The sequence below is a fragment of the Hesperophylax consimilis genome, chromosome 20, assembly GCF_061612785.1.
Source record: "Hesperophylax consimilis isolate HC1 chromosome 20, BYU_Hcon_1.0, whole genome shotgun sequence".
In the NCBI taxonomy this organism is placed as follows: domain Eukaryota; kingdom Metazoa; phylum Arthropoda; class Insecta; order Trichoptera; family Limnephilidae; genus Hesperophylax; species Hesperophylax consimilis.
In genome coordinates this window covers 25,274,545-25,297,103 of record NC_142855.1, presented here as the reverse complement: position 1 = coordinate 25,297,103, position 22,559 = coordinate 25,274,545, and the positions used below count along the sequence as shown (strand labels likewise).

Genomic DNA, 22,559 nt, shown 5'->3' with positions numbered 1-22,559 from the left:
AGGCGTCCCCGGTGCGGGCCAAAACTGTTGGTAAATTTTGCCAACATTCGCGGCCTGCACACTAATTTAAATTCCGTCCATCACCATCTTTTGTCCCAACGTCCCAACCTTCTTTTCCTATCCGAAACTCAGATAGCCGAGCCGCCAGACTCCTCCTATCTGGACTGCCCGGGCTTTACCCTCGCAAGCAAATTCCGACTGAAAGGAGGAGTCTGCCTCTATAGTCGAGCTGACGTCAACTGTGTGCGACTATTGAGTCTGGAAAACTCCAGATTCGACGTAATGTGGGTGCGCGTCAATCTTGCCAGTACGGCAAGATTCTACGCATGTCTATACCGCTCACCGAACCATAGCGAATCAGACACTTCCGAGCTCTTCAAACATTTGAGCGATACTATTGATGATCTCTTGCCCCGCTACCCTTCGGCCGAGTTTGTTGTTCTGGGGGACTTCAACGTTCATAACGAACCATGGTTGAAGTTCTCAGGCCCAACGGACTCGGCTGGCCGACAGGCGGAATCCTTTGCCATTTGCTACGGTTTAGAGCAATTGGTTCAGGAGCCTACAAGGGTTCCTGATGTCCAGACTCACCGCTCCAATCTGTTAGACCTATTCTTAACTACTGTGCCACACGGTTATAAGATTGACGTCACAGCGCCTCTGGGATCATCTGACCACTGCCTAGTGACGACATCAATCCCCGTTAGCCTCAGACCAACCAATGAGAGGCTGAGGAGAAAAGTGTGGCACTATAGGTCAGCAGATTGGTTCGGTATTGTAATGATCTGCCCTTTCTACTTCAAACTTTTCCTTCTCTTCTTTCTACGATAAATTTTCTGTAAGTCCCATAGGAAACTTTTCCATAAGGCTTTGGTTATGTATATCCGGGGTAGGAATATCCTCCCTGTGGTCTTTATAAGCCTTTGCTCCTCTATTTATTACACACCCCTTCAAGTGTGTACATCCTAGATTGTCTACGTGACGTACGACCTTGAACGTACTCATTTCACGTGACGGTTCAGTATAAAAAGGCTTCACCGAACGTTGTGTTGGGTTTTTGTTTCTCGGTTTAGAAACCTAGTTATTTATGTTTTGTGTGGTATCCCTTGGTTCTTTTGAGATAGAGTGAGTTGAATCCATTACCGCTGTTTTTCAAAACCATTTTATAAACCTTATCTTCTAAGTCGCCTGCTCACCCCCCCCTAGCTACTCGATTCTACCTATCGTAGGGTAATGTGAATATAATAAAGTGTTAGATTTTATATATGTGATATACATACGATAAATTTATGGTGTTAGTTGTCGGCGCCATCCATGTATATATTTTGGGAGGGGAAGGAGAGGAAAGGAAATGAATTTTTTTCAAGTTAAGATTGACTCCTCCTCTTACCAAACAAAACTGATGGATGATAATTCGAACAAGGCAATCGATATCTGCGCGTCTGGATATCACAACCGGCCGGGTCTCCCCTTGTTCCAAATCGGCAACCTTCGCGCCAGAATAAAGAAAACCAGGTCTCTTCACCAATTTCAGAATTGCCCCAATCTCAAACACCTCCAGGATAAACTACTTTACTGAGTGTAGAAGGGGAAAACCATAACATCCCTTTATCACGAATCTAGTCGCGAAAATGTGACACGTAAGGTCCTAAGTTACGAGCCACCTCTAGAAAACATTGTAACTCCCACGTCGTCGGGGATTTACATCCCTTTCTAGGTCAATACATATATAACACACGACGATCTTGTCGACATTTTGCCCGCTTATTAACGATAGGTTGTGTGCCTACCCATTCAGCCAATTATCATGTGAGATATATGTAAGGTCTACTCGATATGCCAAATTTGGGATGAGGACTGTCTGTATTTTAATATTTGGTTCCAGTATTTATTTTATGAGGTTACTAGCATCCTCGTGTATTAGGTATGGGTAACTCCTACTGAATACCTATCCTCTCAGGTAAGGTATAAACGGATAATTGGTTTGATTTTTTGCATTTAATTTAAAGAGGCTGCCCACCTCTCGAAAGGTACCTGTTGAGAAAAGTTGTTCGGTTGGTAGTTTTATTTCGGAGATTACCATCTCCCTCTTCCAACTTTAGATTTGTTTTTGTGCATCCCAATTCGTAACTTAGAAAGTCAAACAATAGATGAAAAGTATCAAATTAGAAAAGTCAAATAACAGAAGAAAAGTTTTCATTTTGTTCCGTCTGGTTGCATCCGAACGCTTTCAATTCGGGACGGCATACGCTAGCAAAACTTCCCCTTTGACTGACTGTACCTGCGTCTTGTCCTATATATGAAAAGGTCGTTGACTCGTCTCTCGCTCACAGCTGATTGACAATGCGTCTAGCGTATCCCTTCTTATGGGAAGATTATTTGGGTTGCAGGCGTTGCAAACTCGGTTCCTGTACCTCGGTTGTATCCTATTATTAAAAGGGTCCTCTGAAATTTAATAAATAATATAAAAACTCACCCAGTTAGCCACCTCCAAATCCTCGTGTGAAACTTACCTGGTTACACTATATAGCTAAATCACTTTAATTTTCGACCTCCTCCCTACGCTTATAAAAGGGTAATTAAATATTCCTGTAAATAAAATTGTACCTCCCTAATCTGTTAGGATTCGAACCCACAGTTAATAATCTATTTGATTCTCTGGTTTTCGGTCTCCGTGGATAGAATGCCATCTCGCCAAATCAATAACCTAGCCCGATTAAAACTTGCTGCCTTTATATACGGTCACTCTGTTTTAAAAACGCGATCATTATTATTATTATTTTCATGTTTTTAAGACAAGTAATTTAGTTTGAACTACACATTTAAATCAACACAACTTTATAACACAATCGCGATTGCACAACACCGGGCGCCCCTGAGGTGGGTTTTTACAAAACGGCGCTCTACAAATTATCCGATTGTTCCTTATTGTCATTATTATTAATTGTTTTCTCACTGAGTCCAACCACTTTCACTTCACACAAAAACCGGTTCAATAATATTTCACTTTAGTTCAAAATTCCACAATATTCTCTAATACCATTTGAATTCAATAATTAACTGTAATTTCAAACAACACTTCTGATTTGTATCCATTTCTCGGGGCTGTCAATGCACCCAAGTTCAAGCCTCGACTGCCCCTCCGGTCTCTCCTTTCCCGTGAGAATCTGTTTACTCCAGGCCTTCTGTCAATAAATCTTCCGTCGTTGTCTAAACAAAAAATTTTTTGAGCACGTTCGTTTATTATTTATCGTTTATTTATGTGGATGTTCATAACATCACAGCCTCCCTTTAGTTCTAAGCCCAGCGGGTAATCTCGCTTCCTCGTGTTAGTCGATGGGATTAGAAATAACTATAGGTAATTTACGTTTCTCGAATACCTCTGTATTTATTTTTTATTTTTATTTTAAATTTTATTTTAATTCTTCCAAAATGTTGAGCGCCCCTGTTCTTCGTTTCTAACCTAGCATCTGTTTATTTTTTGGTTCCCGTGATTATCGGCTTGTTCTACTGGTGAGTTTTTTTCCGCCCTCAGCTTTTTCAAGTGTTTTTGTGTCTCTATGGGTAGAAATTCAATATGTCATGTCACACTTGTTTGTTTTGGAATTTTAAACTCTGAGTTAATTGTCTAAACAGTGTTGTTTCATCTCAATACGTTATTTGTATTATGTTCGAGTGTTATTTATTTCCATGTTGATTTGTTTTTATTTTGTGTCCTCGGCTGTGATCCGATGGTTTTTTGTCCGTCTGTGTTATTTATGACTTAAACATTCTCTGCCTTTTAGATCTGGAATAAACAATAATTGTTTACAGTTATTCTAATATCAACAGTATAAAATATGCCATATACTTCACGATATCCGATGCAATGTTTATTTTAGATTTGTCCCAGCTATCTTATTCTTGTGTTATAATTAATCCGATTTCGATGTTTGTTTATCCTTTGGCTTCGTTGTTTATGAACATTTTAGATGTTTTTTTGTCGTCACAATGAATTCAATGTTTTCCGGGTCTGTCTGTTTATTCTATTTTGCCTTTGAAGTACGATGTCTCTGTTATCATTTTTGACGATAGGTACCATTTCTTTTGCTGTTAATGTGAATTAATAAGGTTTATGAAATCCATTTTTTTTCTCAACAACAGTAATGAACTCAAGCCAGCTTTTATATCTATCTCTCCTGGTTTGCGGCAACAGATGTAATGATCTGCCCTTTCTACTTCAAACTTTTCCTTCTCTTCTTTCTACGATAAATTTTCTGTAAGTCCCATAGGAAACTTTTCCATAAGGCTTTGGTTATGTATATCCGGGGTAGGAATATCCTCCCTGTGGTCTTTATAAGCCTTTGCTCCTCTATTTATTACACACCCCTTCAAGTGTGTACATCCTAGATTGTCTACGTGACGTACGACCTTGAACGTACTCATTTCACGTGACGGTTCAGTATAAAAAGGCTTCACCGAACGTTGTGTTGGGTTTTTGTTTCTCGGTTTAGAAACCTAGTTATTTATGTTTTGTGTGGTATCCCTTGGTTCTTTTGAGATAGAGTGAGTTGAATCCATTACCGCTGTTTTTCAAAACCATTTTATAAACCTTATCTTCTAAGTCGCCTGCTCACCCCCCCCTAGCTACTCGATTCTACCTATCGTAGGGTAATGTGAATATAATAAAGTGTTAGATTTTATATATGTGATATACATACGATAAATTTATGGTGTTAGTTGTCGGCGCCATCCATGTATATATTTTGGGAGGGGAAGGAGAGGAAAGGAAATGAATTTTTTTCAAGTTAAGATTGACTCCTCCTCTTACCAAACAAAACTGATGGATGATAATTCGAACAAGGCAATCGATATCTGCGCGTCTGGATATCACAACCGGCCGGGTCTCCCCTTGTTCCAAATCGGCAACCTTCGCGCCAGAATAAAGAAAACCAGGTCTCTTCACCAATTTCAGAATTGCCCCAATCTCAAACACCTCCAGGATAAACTACTTTACTGAGTGTAGAAGGGGAAAACCATAACATCCCTTTATCACGAATCTAGTCGCGAAAATGTGACACGTAAGGTCCTAAGTTACGAGCCACCTCTAGAAAACATTGTAACTCCCACGTCGTCGGGGATTTACATCCCTTTCTAGGTCAATACATATATAACACACGACGATCTTGTCGACATTTTGCCCGCTTATTAACGATAGGTTGTGTGCCTACCCATTCAGCCAATTATCATGTGAGATATATGTAAGGTCTACTCGATATGCCAAATTTGGGATGAGGACTGTCTGTATTTTAATATTTGGTTCCAGTATTTATTTTATGAGGTTACTAGCATCCTCGTGTATTAGGTATGGGTAACTCCTACTGAATACCTATCCTCTCAGGTAAGGTATAAACGGATAATTGGTTTGATTTTTTGCATTTAATTTAAAGAGGCTGCCCACCTCTCGAAAGGTACCTGTTGAGAAAAGTTGTTCGGTTGGTAGTTTTATTTCGGAGATTACCATCTCCCTCTTCCAACTTTAGATTTGTTTTTGTGCATCCCAATTCGTAACTTAGAAAGTCAAACAATAGATGAAAAGTATCAAATTAGAAAAGTCAAATAACAGAAGAAAAGTTTTCATTTTGTTCCGTCTGGTTGCATCCGAACGCTTTCAATTCGGGACGGCATACGCTAGCAAAACTTCCCCTTTGACTGACTGTACCTGCGTCTTGTCCTATATATGAAAAGGTCGTTGACTCGTCTCTCGCTCACAGCTGATTGACAATGCGTCTAGCGTATCCCTTCTTATGGGAAGATTATTTGGGTTGCAGGCGTTGCAAACTCGGTTCCTGTACCTCGGTTGTATCCTATTATTAAAAGGGTCCTCTGAAATTTAATAAATAATATAAAAACTCACCCAGTTAGCCACCTCCAAATCCTCGTGTGAAACTTACCTGGTTACACTATATAGCTAAATCACTTTAATTTTCGACCTCCTCCCTACGCTTATAAAAGGGTAATTAAATATTCCTGTAAATAAAATTGTACCTCCCTAATCTGTTAGGATTCGAACCCACAGTTAATAATCTATTTGATTCTCTGGTTTTCGGTCTCCGTGGATAGAATGCCATCTCGCCAAATCAATAACCTAGCCCGATTAAAACTTGCTGCCTTTATATACGGTCACTCTGTTTTAAAAACGCGATCATTATTATTATTATTTTCATGTTTTTAAGACAAGTAATTTAGTTTGAACTACACATTTAAATCAACACAACTTTATAACACAATCGCGATTGCACAACACCGGGCGCCCCTGAGGTGGGTTTTTACAAAACGGCGCTCTACAAATTATCCGATTGTTCCTTATTGTCATTATTATTAATTGTTTTCTCACTGAGTCCAACCACTTTCACTTCACACAAAAACCGGTTCAATAATATTTCACTTTAGTTCAAAATTCCACAATATTCTCTAATACCATTTGAATTCAATAATTAACTGTAATTTCAAACAACACTTCTGATTTGTATCCATTTCTCGGGGCTGTCAATGCACCCAAGTTCAAGCCTCGACTGCCCCTCCGGTCTCTCCTTTCCCGTGAGAATCTGTTTACTCCAGGCCTTCTGTCAATAAATCTTCCGTCGTTGTCTAAACAAAAAATTTTTTGAGCACGTTCGTTTATTATTTATCGTTTATTTATGTGGATGTTCATAACATCACAGTATGCGGGCCCATTTCAATGCTTTTCCGTGGTCAGCTGTTTGTTTTCGGACTTCGGACCCTTCAAGATGTGCCCAAGAGATTGGTGAAGTCATCAAATCGGCGATGGATGGCTTCATACAATCGACTACTAAAGAAACTGGCGTGGGCTCAAAGCCGTGGTTCAGTCGACAATGCTCCGAAGCAGTTCGACGAAAAAACGCGGCTTACCGAGCCTACAACACATCTCGAACGCCCGAAAGCAGATCAGCATACAACAAATCGGCAAAGGAATGCAAGAGAATCATCAATAGATCAAAATTTGAACACGACCTGCAGATCAGCAAAAAGCTGGCTGCCTGCCCGCATGGCAGCAGAGCATTCTGGTCGCTTGCGGGCTCAATAGGTCGAAATTTTTGCAAACCCAGTTTGCCACCTCTTACCAGACCTGACGGCTCACTAGCAAACACCGCCACCGAAAAGGCAAACCTTTTAGGGAAAATGTTTGCGGAAAACTCGACCCTCGACGACGGGGGTGCTGTTCCGCCGTCGGTTCCTCACTGCGGCTTCTTTATGAAAAAGCTGAGGATCCGGCATCGGGATGTACTCCACGTCATACGGGGGCTCGATGTTAACAAAGCTAGTGGACCTGATGGAATACCTGCCCTGGTATTGTAGAGGTGTGCTGCGGAAATAGTTCCAGTTTTGACAAAGCTCTTCAAAATGTCCCTGAAGTGTGGCACTGTGCCCTCTGGTTGGAAAAAAGCGGTAATTCACCCTATTCCCAAGAAAGGTGACCGCTCCAACCCGGCCAACTACCGCCCCATAGCGATCACATCAGTTCTGTCCAAAGTGATGGAACGTGTGATCAACGACAAACTGCTCACATACCTCGAGAAGAACAAAATTATCAACGACCGTCAATACGGATTCCGGCGGAACCGCTCGTGCGGTGATCTTCTCGCGTATGTGACGCATGTTTGGGGGCGGTGCCTGGAACGTCACGGTGAGACCCAAACGGTCGCACTAGACATATCCAAGGCCTTTGACCGGGTCTGGCACCGAGGACTTGTCAACAAATTGCATTCTTACGGACTTCCCGCATCCCTGTGTACGTGGATTGCTGACTTTTTAAGGGATAGGTCGATTCAGGCGGTTGCTGACGGTTTCACCTCTTCCTCGCACTCCATAAATGCTGGCGTCCCACAGGGATCGGTTCTGTCTCCGACTTTGTTTTTGTTGCACATCAATGACCTTTTGACATGTGCACCGATTCATTGTTACGCGGATGACAGTACAGTTCATGATAGCTTTTTGTTTGACAAGCCCCCAAAGGGCACACAAACTCCAACGGCTCGGAGGGCTTTGAAGCAGAGAATGGACGGTTATCTCGAGAGTATTTCCTCCTGGGGTAAAAATAATCTCGTCGAATTTAATGTTTCAAAGACCCAATCCTGTCTGATTACGTCTAAAAGGGATCCAAATGATAATCTAGTCTCCTTCAACGGAAGCAATCTTCCGAACAGGCCTTCCATTGATATGCTTGGTGTAACTATAAGTGACCAGCTCAGGTACGGGGGCTCCATCGAAGCCAGAGTAAAGTTGGCCTCTCAGAAGCTGGGCGTACTGTACAGGGCCCGCAGATACTTTAATAGTACACAACTGCTCACCCTGTACAAATCGCAAGTGCGCCCTACTGTCGAATTTGGCAGCCATCTCTGGTCTGGAGCCCCAAAATACCTGAAAAAAACCCTTGACTCTGTGCAGAAACGGGCGGTCCGTTTGATAGATTCCCCAATCTTAACAAACGGACTGCAATCTTTAGAGCACAGGCGTCAGGTAGGTATGCTGTCCTTGTTCTATCGGTATTACAATGGAAGATGCTCTGAGGAACTAGCGTCATTGATCCCTTCGGCACCGGTGCGTAGTCGGGATACACGCCAAACGCGCGCCCAACATTTGTACACAGTTGACACTTGTCACATGAGAACGGGTCGCTTCTACGATTCGTTCTTAAGTTCAACAGCTCGGCTGTGGAACGAACTGCCGGCCTCTGTGTTTCCTCCCTCCTACAACATGGGACTCTTCAAGACCCATGTTCACTCCTTCCTCTCCACAAAAAGACCCTCCACACAGCATCCCCAAAGATGACATAGGCCCTGAGGGAAATTATTTTCTTCAGGGCCTCCTGTGTGGAGTAAATATAAAAAAAAAAAAAAAAAAAAAAAAAAAACCACAGACTAACCATTTTATGAAAAATATACTCGCTGATGTACCCGGCATTGCCCGGGTTACAAATAGAATTTTTTGAAATCTTATGTAGACTGTAGCCTTCCCTTGTTTTGAAAGTAAAGTGTGCAAAATTTCATCAATCTCAGAACAAAACTGTAGATTTAAATAAAATCAAATTTTCGCCACCCACCTGGTTTCCTCCCCGCGGCCGCCCGTGATCGCCAGGTGATCACTCCTTCTTATTATTCTGTTTATATTATATGTCTGACCATAGTAGAAAAGGAGATGAGGAGTTTGTTTCATGAGGATTTGTCTTTTGGTGACAGATATAGCACCACATGACCCAACTGGTTTTAAGCCACGCATTTCGTATTTCTACCAATTTATAGCACATTTCTCTTGAACACTTATAAAAAATTTATGTTGTTTTTGAAGATAATATTTGAAAAATTGAGTAGAAACGGTAACTATACAAAATTCCATAGATCGAAAAAAATCTCAAGTGTGCCCCGAAATGATTACAAACACATTTTGTTTTGTTATTTAACATTTCGTAGGTAGTAAAAAATTCACAGGGTATCTTTAAATGCAATTTAGGCATTTGTGGAATGAATTTTTAGTAAACTAGTCGTGTTTCATTACATATTTAATCAATTTTTGCAAATTTATTTATAATATTAGCGCGCTCACTCTAACATTTGTATTTACATATCTCCCTTCAAACAATCTTTTTCATCTTTTTGAACACTTACTTCGGAGCCTTAAGAACTCTCTCGAACTGTTCGGAGAGTAAAGTTAGCGAGATGAGTCAGTAGTTGAACAGAATCAATTCAGATATCCACATATATATATTTAGTATTTAAGAAGTTGCTTTTAAACAGCAATCTTTGTTGCCGCTAGTCCGAGGCAGTAATTTTATTTTCCCCTCCATGCTTACAAATTATACACTACAGTGAAAGTACTAAATTCTGCTTTATAATATGTGTGTACCCACTTATATTAATGCAATTTATTTTTAGACGTTTTGAAATTAACGATTTTGTACTGTTTTTAAAAGAATAAAAAATTGAATTGAATTGAATTAGCGGTTTTCCTTTGAAATATAAAACCATAAGAAATATATTATGGTGGTGAATCTCAGATGACGTAGTGATTGTATTAGACAATAATACCTACAGGCGATCCAATACCAAGTAATGCAAAATCAGATGTTTTTGGTTTGAAAATTTGATTGCTTAGAAATACTACAGATGCTTTAATTAAATACTGCAAGTAGAACACATCATGGGCTTGTCAGCAATCGATCATTTTTTTGGTAAGACCTTTTATAAGCCTAGAAAAAAATAAAGTATCAGGCCTAAAAAAAACTGTCTAGTGCAAAATATTCCATTTACAAACCCATTTTCGGATATTTTTTTATTCTATAATGTGGGAAATTCATTTTTTTATTTGATAATCGAAGGAAATTTTCATATATGTACCAGAACTTCGAAAAATAAAACAAAATATGCATTTTCGCTTTGTTCATTTTTACACGAATATTGATCGATTTTCGGGGAGGTAACCATTGAATTTGCCATTGTGAAATAAACTCTATGCCGTCTACGTAAGGGTTACACGCTTTTGTATTTAGTTACCGCCCGGCGCTGACGGGGTAAAGACGTTCTTTATCTTAGTGCCGCTCTGTTCTGTGAAATTTTTTCAACTAAAATCAGTTTACGTGTAATCGTTTTTTTTTTAATTCCTAGTTTTATACAATGGGGAGGAAAGATAATAAAAAAACTGGGTACGCTCAGTGGCCTAAAACAAAATACAAAAATATGCTTGAATATTTGGGTTAGTTCAAATAATTTTTTTCATAATTAGGTACCTAAAAACAATAACGCAAGAAATATTTGTTTATTTATGTTATTATGTTTAGAAAACAAACAGATAGGTATATATAATGAATAATAACAAATATACATTGCAAAATGAACGCACAATAAAATAAATTACAATCATTATTTAAATATACAAAAAAATTATTATAAATCGATCATCATCGATTATAATTATCGAACACGATTAGACTATTAGGTAAGATATACTCATGGATTAGGAATTAATTTTTAATAGTTTCGATGTATGCCATGTCTTTTGTAATATACTGTATCTAAATGTTTTTTACAGGCCTCTACGCAATGTTTCATTAAAAAAGATTAAAAAATACTGCTGTTTCAATAATTCCTAATTATAATTAGGTATTGTAATTTATTTAATTTAGTCGATTTATATGATAATACTATTTAAAAAACAACCATGCAATAATTTCTTATGACTTCTTTCTGCCAAAAATATGTAAATAACGCACCTGAACAAAACAACGAGTAAAGAGTGTAGAGTGTAAAACCAATTTCAAATTTCGCGCGCTTTTGCATACCGAAGCGACGCACAGTGGGCTGAAAATCGCCTTTCATAGACATAGAGAGTTGAATTTTCAAGGGTATTTTTTTTTGGCTAGAAATGGATTCTGCTGATCATTACTATGCTATAAAATGTCGTACGAAGCAATTGCGTGTACAAATGAAGGAGTTATAATTTTTTTAAGAAAAATTTGTATGGCGCTGACATTAAAAATGAGGCTATCTCTGGAATCATAAGGTTGGCCGTTCTATCCTTACACACAGATAATACTACTATTTATTTGTATTTTTTTGACATACTTCATATTGTGGCGCAAGGTGCGATTTTTTTTTTTAAATCGTCAAAGTTGAAAAAAACCCTTTTTAATGTTGATGATTCATTTTAATGCTTAAATGCTAATTATATGGAGGAGGAAAAACAAATGCTGATAGCTCGTTCCACATGCGAGCCGACTTACGGTAAAACGAGTCGGAGAAACGACCCGTTCAAATATAGATAACATCAACTTTACTATGAACCTGTGTTCCGCTCGTGTCCGTCGAGTATCAAGCACGTGCACGGTGCACCGGGGATCAATGCTGCTAGCTCCTTTTAACAGGCTCTTATAAAATACCTGTAAAATAGACACAGCATACGCACATTTCGTCATACATGATTTTACCGCTTATATGCCTCAGGGATCTCATTTCTACAGTATTCTGTCTACTTTCAGCCTTCTTCTGCCAATTCCATGCCTCATTTATATATATTAGGGTAGGTACCAGCACTCCATTGTGGACTGCTAGCTTCGCTTCTTTGGACAGTTTTTAGTTAGCTCCAACCGCGTCCAATCATCCATTAATTACCCATTATAACCAAGAACCCGGCCTCCCCTACTAAGTCACGAAGCGTAATCAGGAGAGATGGTAAAAGATACAGGTTCAAAATTTCATACATAACATTATTCCTTTTGCCGCCATTTTGGATTTTTATGGTCGAAAGGTATCCCTCAACCAGTTTCTTTTTCGATCCGGCCCGCCACGCAGTAGATGGGCAAACGCATCCGCCGCCAGGACTTAGACAAACCTCACCCTATGAACCCGTGTACCCCTGCTAATTTATGATTTTTTTATGGATTTGTTTTTGCGAAATTTTCGTTTCAATCTAAATACGCATACATTTTTTATAAACAATTCAAGCAACACACGTCATTTTGATTTGAAACGGTACCATCTCACAGTCATTTCATGCGATATTCGACTCTAGAGACTAATACTTTGAGTTCAATATCACAAAAGATTACGGAATCACATAAAACCTTGTGATGAACAGTCCACCGATTGCCCCTTGATTGGTTCATTTAGTAAAACCATATACACGGTGTCCGGAAACTCATAGTACAAGCGGGAAACTGGAGAATCTACACCACATGGGGAACCCAAAAAAACATAAAGTTTTTTGATTTGAGCATTTTCAAAAAAAAAAAAAAAAAACAAAAAAAAAATATTTTTCGACTATTTTAGGGTTAAAGTTTTTTCTGGTGTTTAGGGTTGAATAACAGATGTTTTAACCCTGCAGAGCACAAATATTTTATGTTACACCGGGTTAAATGAAGGGTGATTTCAAAATAATGCTTCAAATCCGAGTTTCTTCATTTGTTTTACTTTCAAATAGTTTTAATTAGTTGGGTACTTTGATCTTCAGTAATAATTTATAAGAATTTGATAAAAAAAAAAAAAAAATAAAAAAAAAAAAAAAAAAAGTGGGTGTGTCAAGCCTACGCAAGACAGAAGTGAAACTTCTAGTTTCAGCTGATGCTTGGCGTGGCGCAGTTCGCTGGTGTCTGAGAGAGAGGAAAGAAGAGAAGAGAGAGAACGTTCGTGAGCGGCTCCCCCACCTCAACAAGGTTTCACTTCAAAAATGCCACAGCCGAGAATCGAACCTCGCTTAACTGATTGAAAGCCAACCACGCTGAGCACCAACTGTAAGCAAAGCCGCATAAATTGATTATATTATGTAGGTTCTGAAAATATGAGAGCTTGTTATGTTTTATAATGTTACCTACATCACACCCAAAATATAATATATTTTTAAAAATAATGTACAATGTACAGAAATAGAATCCCACACAAGATCGCGTAGTGCGCTCTAGCGAACGGATATTTTATCAGAGGGAGATAGTTTTAATTTTTTTTTCTGTAAATTATTACATATTATCAAAATAAATAAATTAATTAAATAAATGTAATACAATTATCATAATATACGGATTAGATAATAATTTTAATCCAACACAATAACGCAAAGCGCGCTCTAGCGGAGTAATGTTTTATCACAGTGAGATAAGTGTTTTTATTATTTTGCAATATTATTTTCTTTTAAAAAATGTTCTGACCTACTAAAAAATAAGATATTGAATGAAAAAGGCGTTAAAAACAAAAAAATAATGTGCGATGGCCGAGAATCGAACTCGGATCAACTGCTTGGAAGGCAACTATGCTGACCATTACACCACCAACGCCAGTTGTCGGGATGAGCTAAGAAGCATTTATATGTTACTTCAAAACTTTGACTAGATCAAATGAACTTTAATCGGTGGTCCCGCATTTTCGTTTCGGTCATGAGTCGGTTTTACTCCTGTCCTCGAAATTGCATGACGCGCGTAAAGAAGTTTCACTTCAAAAAAAAAATCAACTTCAAACTCGATTTACTCGATAACGAAAGCTCAAATAAAAAAAATATATACTACAAAATCGACTCCAAATGTGATGTAGATTCACCAGTTTCCCGCTTGTACTACGAGTTTCCGGACACCCTGTATAGGGACACAGATCAACTTTGTCTAATAACTTCTTACCTGGATCAACATACTACGGGAATAGATCAATATATATGAGATCAACATAAGTATGCCAATTTGGGTAGATCAACATATACCGGATTTTTGACAAATTTTACCAGTGTGCGTTTATGGGCGTAATTGGGGTCTGGGGTTCGGCTTTCTCTTATTGGTTCTAAAGTTTTTTATAACTCATCCCAATAGGCCGCGCCCCTTCCGAATTCGAAGGACATCTGGAATATGAGATCGTCTTAAGATGCACATGGCAATGTTAATATAACCTGCACTTCTTTTGTTTCAGTTCAGAAAATGTCAACTTCGTCGGATTGGGGGGGAACTTTACACCTCAGTACAACCCTGACGCTACATACAATGTGATAAAAATACACTTCCACCCACTATACAATAGGGCTTACTCTGAAGCGTATAACAACATCGCCCTTCTGCAGCTTGACAGACAGTAAGCTTTTCATAATTATACAAAACATTGGAATAATTTTAGTAAAAATAAAAAATGTGTATTCATGGGTGCGACCGGACTTTGAATTACAGACCATTTGCTATTCCGGCGTTTACTCTAGCAACTGAGCTATCTCCTGAACCTTCAGACCTGCCGTATTTCTGCATTCCATTTTATAAACATTTAAGTGTTTAAGTATTATTTTATCAACATTACAAATCTGAAGGCCACCGTGGTCGAGTGGTAAGTCTCTCGACTAGCAATCCGGAGGTCGCAGGTTCAAATAGTAAATCTTATTTTAGTATTTTTGCGGCACTTTCCAGAGTAGAAGATACTCTCAGTATCGCTCTGGTGTTCACCATTCGGAATTGAAACATTGCTTGACATGGCTTTAGCCATATTTGGTGACCAGATCTGAATAGCCAAGTACTTTCCCACCTTCCTCTTCCCCATCTTATTTCCCTCCCTACTGTTTTCAGCCCCACAACATACACCAACTATTGGAGATACGATGGTCTCACTGGCTTGGGAGCAGTTGGGACTCTTGTGCGATATTCACATTTTATTTCATATTTCATCAGGTTGGTCTCATCTGCTAAAATGGTGTACAATTAGGTTGTCATTAGGTAATTTACTTGCTTTTAGTTTGTAAAGACAATGGCATCTCCACACTGACCTACAAACAAGGGTTAGTTCAAGCAACGCCGGTTCCTTATAACTTATTAGCAGGAATAGTTCCACCTGTATAGTGCCACCTCAGTGTAGGTCGACCAACAAACACTCCTATGTCCTGTCCTATCTTCCATTCTTGCTACATGCCCTGCTAGCGGAACAGGCCCACTGTTGCTTCACATGGTCTGATGCTCTGTAGGGAACTCGCGCGCATACAAGGGTTAGTTCAAGCAACGCCGGTTCCTTATAACTTATTAGCAGGAATAGTTCCACCTGTATAGTGCCACCTCAGTGTAGGTCGACCAACAAACACTCCTATGTCCTGTCCTATCTTCCATTCTTGCTACATGCCCTGCTAGCGGAACAGGCCCACTGTTGCTTCACATGGTCTGATGCTCTGTAGGGAACTCGCTTGCATAGCGCGGGTGGAAACTGTGCGCCACACTCAACAGTTTAGACTTTGTTACGAAATACAATCACTCTATACATTAAAAGGTACATCACCCTGTAGCATCATTTGTCACCCCCACTCTGGCAGACCAAGCGGCCAGATGGTCAAAACGGAATTACCGCTTCCGGCCCTTTGGCTCGCCGCGTGCAAAAACAGTCACCATCTTATCTCAGCCTCAGACGCACGCAGTCTCGATCTTAGCCCAGCCCGAACGCACGCGGGTCCCAGAACAATTGTAACGCTCGCAACAATGGCGCGTAGATTACGCATTATTAGAATCGGACTCGTTCTTGAATGTAACTAAATATTCCGCGCAGCCAATTCACAATCATGTTTCGAAATCTTAAGTTAAACTTTGCTCAATGGAACCACGCTTCCGATGAATTCTCAAGTGCGTCGCAAAACCAAACCAACCGCAGCTCCCTTCGGAGCGCGGTCAACTACCAGCTCGGCATGTTTTGGCCCCTTCATGGGAAGGCGAACCTGAAAGCACCTTCATTATAATCCACTTCCACGTGATTTTATTGGCCTTACAATATGCTCCAAGTGCCAACTGATCGGACATTCTTTTAAGTTTTGCAAGGACAAGCAAAGATGTGGACACTGTGCAGGCGAAGGTCACGCCAGGATAAACTGCCCAAAAGCTACCGCCGAGCCAGTTTGTGCTACCTGTACCGGGTTTGGGAAGCCCGCAGCACATCCGACTGGAGACAAGGACTCATGCCCGGCCTACAAAGCTGCTCTTTCCAAGGACTTTGCCACTATTGATTATGGCCGATAATTATGTTGAAGAAGATGACGAGGTAGAATTCAATAATACTAATGATTTCCAGGATTGGCTAAATGTTCATAGTAACTATAGTATGGAAAATATTAATATTGTTCAGTTGAATATTAGATCAATTTATAAATACTGGAATACTCTGAATGTCTACTTAAATTCTTGTTGGAAACATATTCATGCGTTAAGAGGAAACCGGGTGGTGTTTTTTCCATACAAACGTATTCCTCATTTCCCTCTCTGGATTTTGACACTAGAGAATTTTTTTTTTACATAATATGAATATTGACCGCAAGCGTGTCGGTACGTTTTGATTTTTTTGATAAGTTACTTATTATAGGAGTTATAACCCTTCAAAAATTGTTAAAAATGCCTTTTTTAACGCCATCAACAAACGTTCAGTATACAAATAAGACGATGTATTTTTAAAAAAAGCAAAACGTACAGACATAGAATGTTTTCTTCCAATACATTTGGTAAAAAAAATCTTGGAAATCGGTTCAGTTTTGGAGTAGAAAAATGAGGACTACAAAACCTCGATTTTGACAATTTTATTTAGGTATTATCAGGCTGAGGTGCATGTGTCCCTTTCTCTCAGTATTCGGGGGTGAGGGGGGGCGGAGAGGGTTTTGTTGAATACGTATACAGTCAACGAAGTGATGTGACATTCTCAATAATTATATCGATACACTAGTCCACTAGTGTTGTCATGTCCCGAGTTATCGATGTTTTTTAAAATTATTTTTCTGTTTGGTGACTTATCTTGAGTGTGCCAATACTTACCGAGCTTATTTACTAAAGTTATTGTGACAAATTTAATTTGTTTACGTCAACTAAATTAATGGAAAAAAATTGAAAAAAAAACACCTGTTACAGACAGACCCCGAGATGATTCCGTTCCGTATTGCCGAGTTGGATATGGAACACAAAAATTAATTAAAATATTTTTTGATAACTTTTGAAGGTTGTACTCAACATAATATTATCCCTTTATAGGACACTATTTTTAAGATACAACTGCCGAACCAAAAAAAACTTTTATATTTGACTAAATATATTGTTCTAGATTTAAAAAAAAAAATATATATATTTTACAAGAAAATGTGTGATGGTAAGTACATACACCACTGATCATTTGATGGAATGCTGGTACAGCGTATGTTCAGTGGTACATGCATCTACCACATGTTGTTGAATCGATTATGTTATTATAATATCATATTATACAAATGAATATTAGGGTGTATCGATTTTAAACTTTTTTTTTGTTTTCAAATTCCAAGTTAAAATAAAGTTGCTACTAGGTAGGTTTTTTAACTTGGAATAAACACAAGAGTTACGATTTTAATTATTTAAATTATAAAAAAAATTGATATTTTTTGAAAAAAATTAAAACTTTAGGCCTTGTGCGGGAGACCTAAACATTTTTTTAAAAATCCAAAACTTTTTGTGGTAAGTTGTGGTACCTAGTAGCAACTTTTTTTCAACTTGGAATTTGAAAACAAAAAAAAAGTTAAAAATCGATACACCCTAATGAATATTGAAATCTATGTATAAGAGGCACCATATTGTTTATTGTGCTACATATTAGGTACATACACATAACTTGTTTAGTTTTTATTTAACTTTTTTAATACGTTATATTATTACAGAAAAATGCACTTTCGGGAATACCTCCTACATCACTTGACATTTTCAATCTTCTTCAATGATCTAATATTTTTTGTTTTTAAACGCTTTATTGTAAAAAAAATTACTGTTTAACATCTACACAATGAAATTAAAACAATTTATGGTCCAGACCTTTCCCTCGCCGGTAAATTTCTTGGTATGCGACCGTCAATTATTTCTGGTAAAAGGCATTGGTGGTAGAAATTTTCTAACAGTGGAACGATTTTTTGCCAGATTTCATCGTCCCTCTCAATTTTTTCATATAGCAAACATTTTGGACTCCACACAACAAAATAACAATAATTACGACGAGTAATATGTAACTGGCCTTGTACTTGGTAGAAGTAATTATGATTCCGTTTTAATGTTAAAGAATGGTCTTCCAATTTACAGTAATCAATTATCTTTTGTGCAATTCCCTCTTCTGGTGACATATTTGCTATACTATAAGGGCATTTAATTTCAATTATAGAATCCTCACCGATAAGGCCATCCGGACTTGCCGCTAAAAAGTTTTTGGTTTTATCGATAAATAGCCCACAAGCGGATACCTGCAAACTTGTTTTTTTTGAAAATTGCTCTATTGCTAGGCTTTCATTTTCTTTTCCATAATTTGTGGCCATAGTTCCTTTGAATTGTGAGTACAGTAAAGAGTTTAATACTCCCGTAACTGAAGTTTTTTGCCGAAGCTTATATATTTTTCCAAAGTTAGACGCCGTTATCCGCTTACGTTTTTCAATTGCCCACAGATTGTTATTGCTTTGGCCTACCGTATTCCGTTTGAGCTCTTCCTTATTCGTTGAAGATAATTCTTTGAGAAATTCCTCTTTTTTCGTTTCAAATATTTTAGGTGGCATATCTGGTTCTAATTCCAATTGACCATAATTTTCATCGGGCCCTGTAACTTTTTTCTTTTTTCTGTCGTATTTTCATTATATTTTAGTTTTTTTTTCGACACATTTGTGTATTCTCCTTCGAACGTCGTTTTCTCTCTATAAAGTGCTTCGTGTATTTTCCGGGACTGTGGCCTTGGATTTTCTTTTGTATTCTTGAATGGGTTGCCAATTCACTATTCCACGAAGCTACTGCTCCAAAACATCTTGCTTGGTAAGATCCTCTTGTAGTAAAATTTACCCTTTTTCCACCTATAAATTTGGCGATAACGTTGTTGAATTGCTCCACAGTGTTATTTGTCACGTCAATAATAAGACTTTCTGCATTTGCTATTAGAGACAATAAGAATTGTTGGATATCAGTCCATATTCCACAATCTCGAAGATCGCTTACTAAATTTGGATCATCAGTATACTTCTCCGGCTTGCAATAGTACGATGCACAATTTTTATGATCACCAAACACATGATTTGCGGTATTTTTTATGTCCATTTTCAAATTTTTTATTTTATCACTTTGTACTGTGTTTTCTTGCTCTTTCCTGTAATTTACAGCTCCAACTACAGCTCTTCTCATGCGTAAAACGTTTGCTTCAACCTTTTTCCTTATATGAACTGGTACAAAGCCTTTAGCGTTGTTGGTTTTTTTTTCAAGTGCTTTCATTTTGTTGCAAAATTGCGGAGTAAGTGATTTTTGCACTCTATTTTTTGTACTATAAGGTTAGGACCATATGGCATTTGTTGCATTATTTTTTTCATGATGCTGGAGTCGCCATCACCAACTAGTTTGTTAAATTTCAATCCATGCATTTCCATGCTTCTCGAGAACCCTTCTGCTATAATGTGGGCTTCCATGGCATGAGCTCGGAGCAGGCAGTCACATGTATATACCTACGCACAAGTTGCGATGTGACTGAGATGATGAGTGAACAGCAGGCGCTCTAGTTGCGAGTTGCGACATGACTTTTTTATGTGTGCAGCAACCTGTATACACGCACCCACAAGTCTCATTTACTTGTGCGTGTGCAGAAGATGAGCTCGGAGCAGGCAGTCACATGTATATAATTACGCACAAGTCGCGATGTGACTGAGGTGATGATCGAACAGCAGGCGCTCTAGTTGCGAGTTGCGACGTGACTTTTTTATGTGAATACCGCACAAGAGTCCGAACTGCTCCCGTCTGGAGCCAGTGAGACTGTGGATTCCCCAATTGGCGACTTTGGAATTGGACTAGTATTACAAAACCCTGTAAGCTGATAGCTGATTTGGCCGTAACTAAGTCGCCGCGTGTATCATTATTTCTCCAGACAATTATTTTATATTATATTTAATTAATATTCTTTTTAATGAATATTATTTTTTATATTGTGAAACAAAATAAATTAATTAAAATCAATTTACTTGCGCACGCCGTGATTTGAATCCGAGACCTCCGGACTCGAAGTCGAGAGCCTTACCCCTCAACCACGGAGGCAAAATAAATGTATCTACGTACATATTTGTAGTAAGTAATAATAATAATAAAGCTAAGTACAATACAATATTAAATAATGTAGACCTCGCTATTTTATTACAAATATGTACCTAGGCACCTACTTAATTTTTGGAATAAATGAATAACAGTAAATGAAATAATAAGAACTGATCGCGATAATATGACGCGAAGTCGCTACGCGGCGCGACGATTCGTGCTTACAACACCTGCAGCCCACACACACGCATTGGGGTTCACCAATACACCGATAGCGCTTTTGCTGTCCCCGCTGAGATGAACGAAATAGAAATAATTTTTACAAATACCTATCGTTAAAATTTATCGGCGCTCCTGCGCGCTCTTAATGTTATGTGAAACGGCTATAACATCAGAGCTAGTCTGTCTGTATAATATTCCTGGATTTAAATGTTACAATTATTGCCGAAGTAAAAAATCGGGTGGAGGTATATTGTTGTACGTTCGAGATGAACTCACATTTAAACAGAAGTCAATAGAAACAAATCATTTTGAATGTGTGCTTGGCTCTATGACACTTCCAAACAAGAATATTTTAAACATCATAGCAATATACCGCCCCCCAACTCCAACAAAGTTCAATTTCTCAATGAATCATCTTCTATTCTGTCTAATATAAGACCCAGAGAAAATATAGTACTTATAGGAGATGTTAACCTAGATCTTTTAAATTATCAAAACCCACTTATTATGTCCTATGAAAATATAATGTCTGACAATTATTTAACCAAATGCATTTGTAACGTAACTAGGGAAGCGGTTCTAGCAGGAAAAATTACTCGTTCCTGTTTAGACTACATATTTGTACGTTTTAATAGCGGATGTCAACAAAGCAATACTCTTTCTTCATGTGTATGTAATAATATTAACATAGCGGATCATTTTTTAACTGCAGTCAATATTAAATATATTGAAAGGAAAAAAGTCGTAGAACATCGATCTTATCCCAAAACAAAATTGACAAAAATATTTATAATTTGAAGTGGCATACCTTGCTTGAGGAACAAGATTGCAATATGTTATACACTAAAATTAAAAAAAAATTTCAGGATTTGTATGAACAAAGTAAAATCGTTATGTATTATAAACCCAAAAAAAGACCCCTCGCAATAAAATCTTGGATAACTTCTGATATATTAGAAAACATTAAAAAAAAGATTTACTGTACAGAAGGTGGAAAAATACTCCTGCCAATAAATTCTTTGAATTAGAATATAAAACTTACAGAAATAAGGTTACAAAAGAAATCATTAAATGTAAGTCTACCTTTTTTAACAATAAATTTAAAAATTATTTCGGAAATACCAAAAAAACTTGGGATGAAGTAAATAAAATATTAGGACGCAAGTCTAAAAGTAGTTGTGACGAAATAATCTCAGAATATATGTTAAACACGCATAATGAAGAAACCGTAGCAAATAATTTTGTTGAATATTTTACGAGCAGTGTTAGCTCTATGATACATAAATGTGATTATATAGCTTCGACCGTCAGACCGACAGAAGTTCAACATAGTATGTACCTACCAAGAGCTACGTGCGAAGAAATTAATATCATTGTTAGCAAACTAAACAATTCAAAGTCACCAGGGATTGACAACATTCGAATGTTTGACATTAAGAAATATATTCATATTTTAGGGCCTGTCATAACTCACTTTATCAATATAATTTTAAAACAAGCAGTGGTTCCAGATGAACTTAAAAGTAGTATCATTAGACCGATTTACAAAGGCGGCAAACATACAGATGTACAAAATTATAGGCCGATTAGCATTTTGCCAGCCCTAGAAAAAATACTTGAAAAATACATTTCTACAAAACTTAACAAATATTTAGAATCCTTCTCCTTGCTAGATCCCAACCAGTATGGTTTTCAAAAGAAAAAAGTACGGAAATGTTGCTTTGGAATTTTCAAATCACGTAAATCATGAATTAAATTAAAAAAAACATGTGTTGGTTTTATTCTTAGATAACTCGAAGGC

General features: G+C 37.9%; 1 protein-coding gene across 4 annotated transcripts in view; it reads left to right on the top strand.

The window, feature by feature from the left end:
• The window catches only part of LOC149414421 (CLIP domain-containing serine protease B4-like), a 69,732-nt gene that overhangs the window by 33,824 nt on the left and 13,349 nt on the right, over positions 1-22,559 (top strand). For 3 of the 4 annotated variants that reach the window (XM_089644367.1, XM_089644366.1, XM_089644364.1), the window contains one exon: positions 14,439-14,597. The exons of the other annotated variant lie outside the window; for it this stretch is intronic. In XM_089644367.1, the coding sequence (XP_089500493.1) occupies positions 14,439-14,597 (159 nt within the window). The remainder of the gene's footprint in view (positions 1-14,438; positions 14,598-22,559) is intronic. 4 annotated transcript variants of the gene reach the window in all.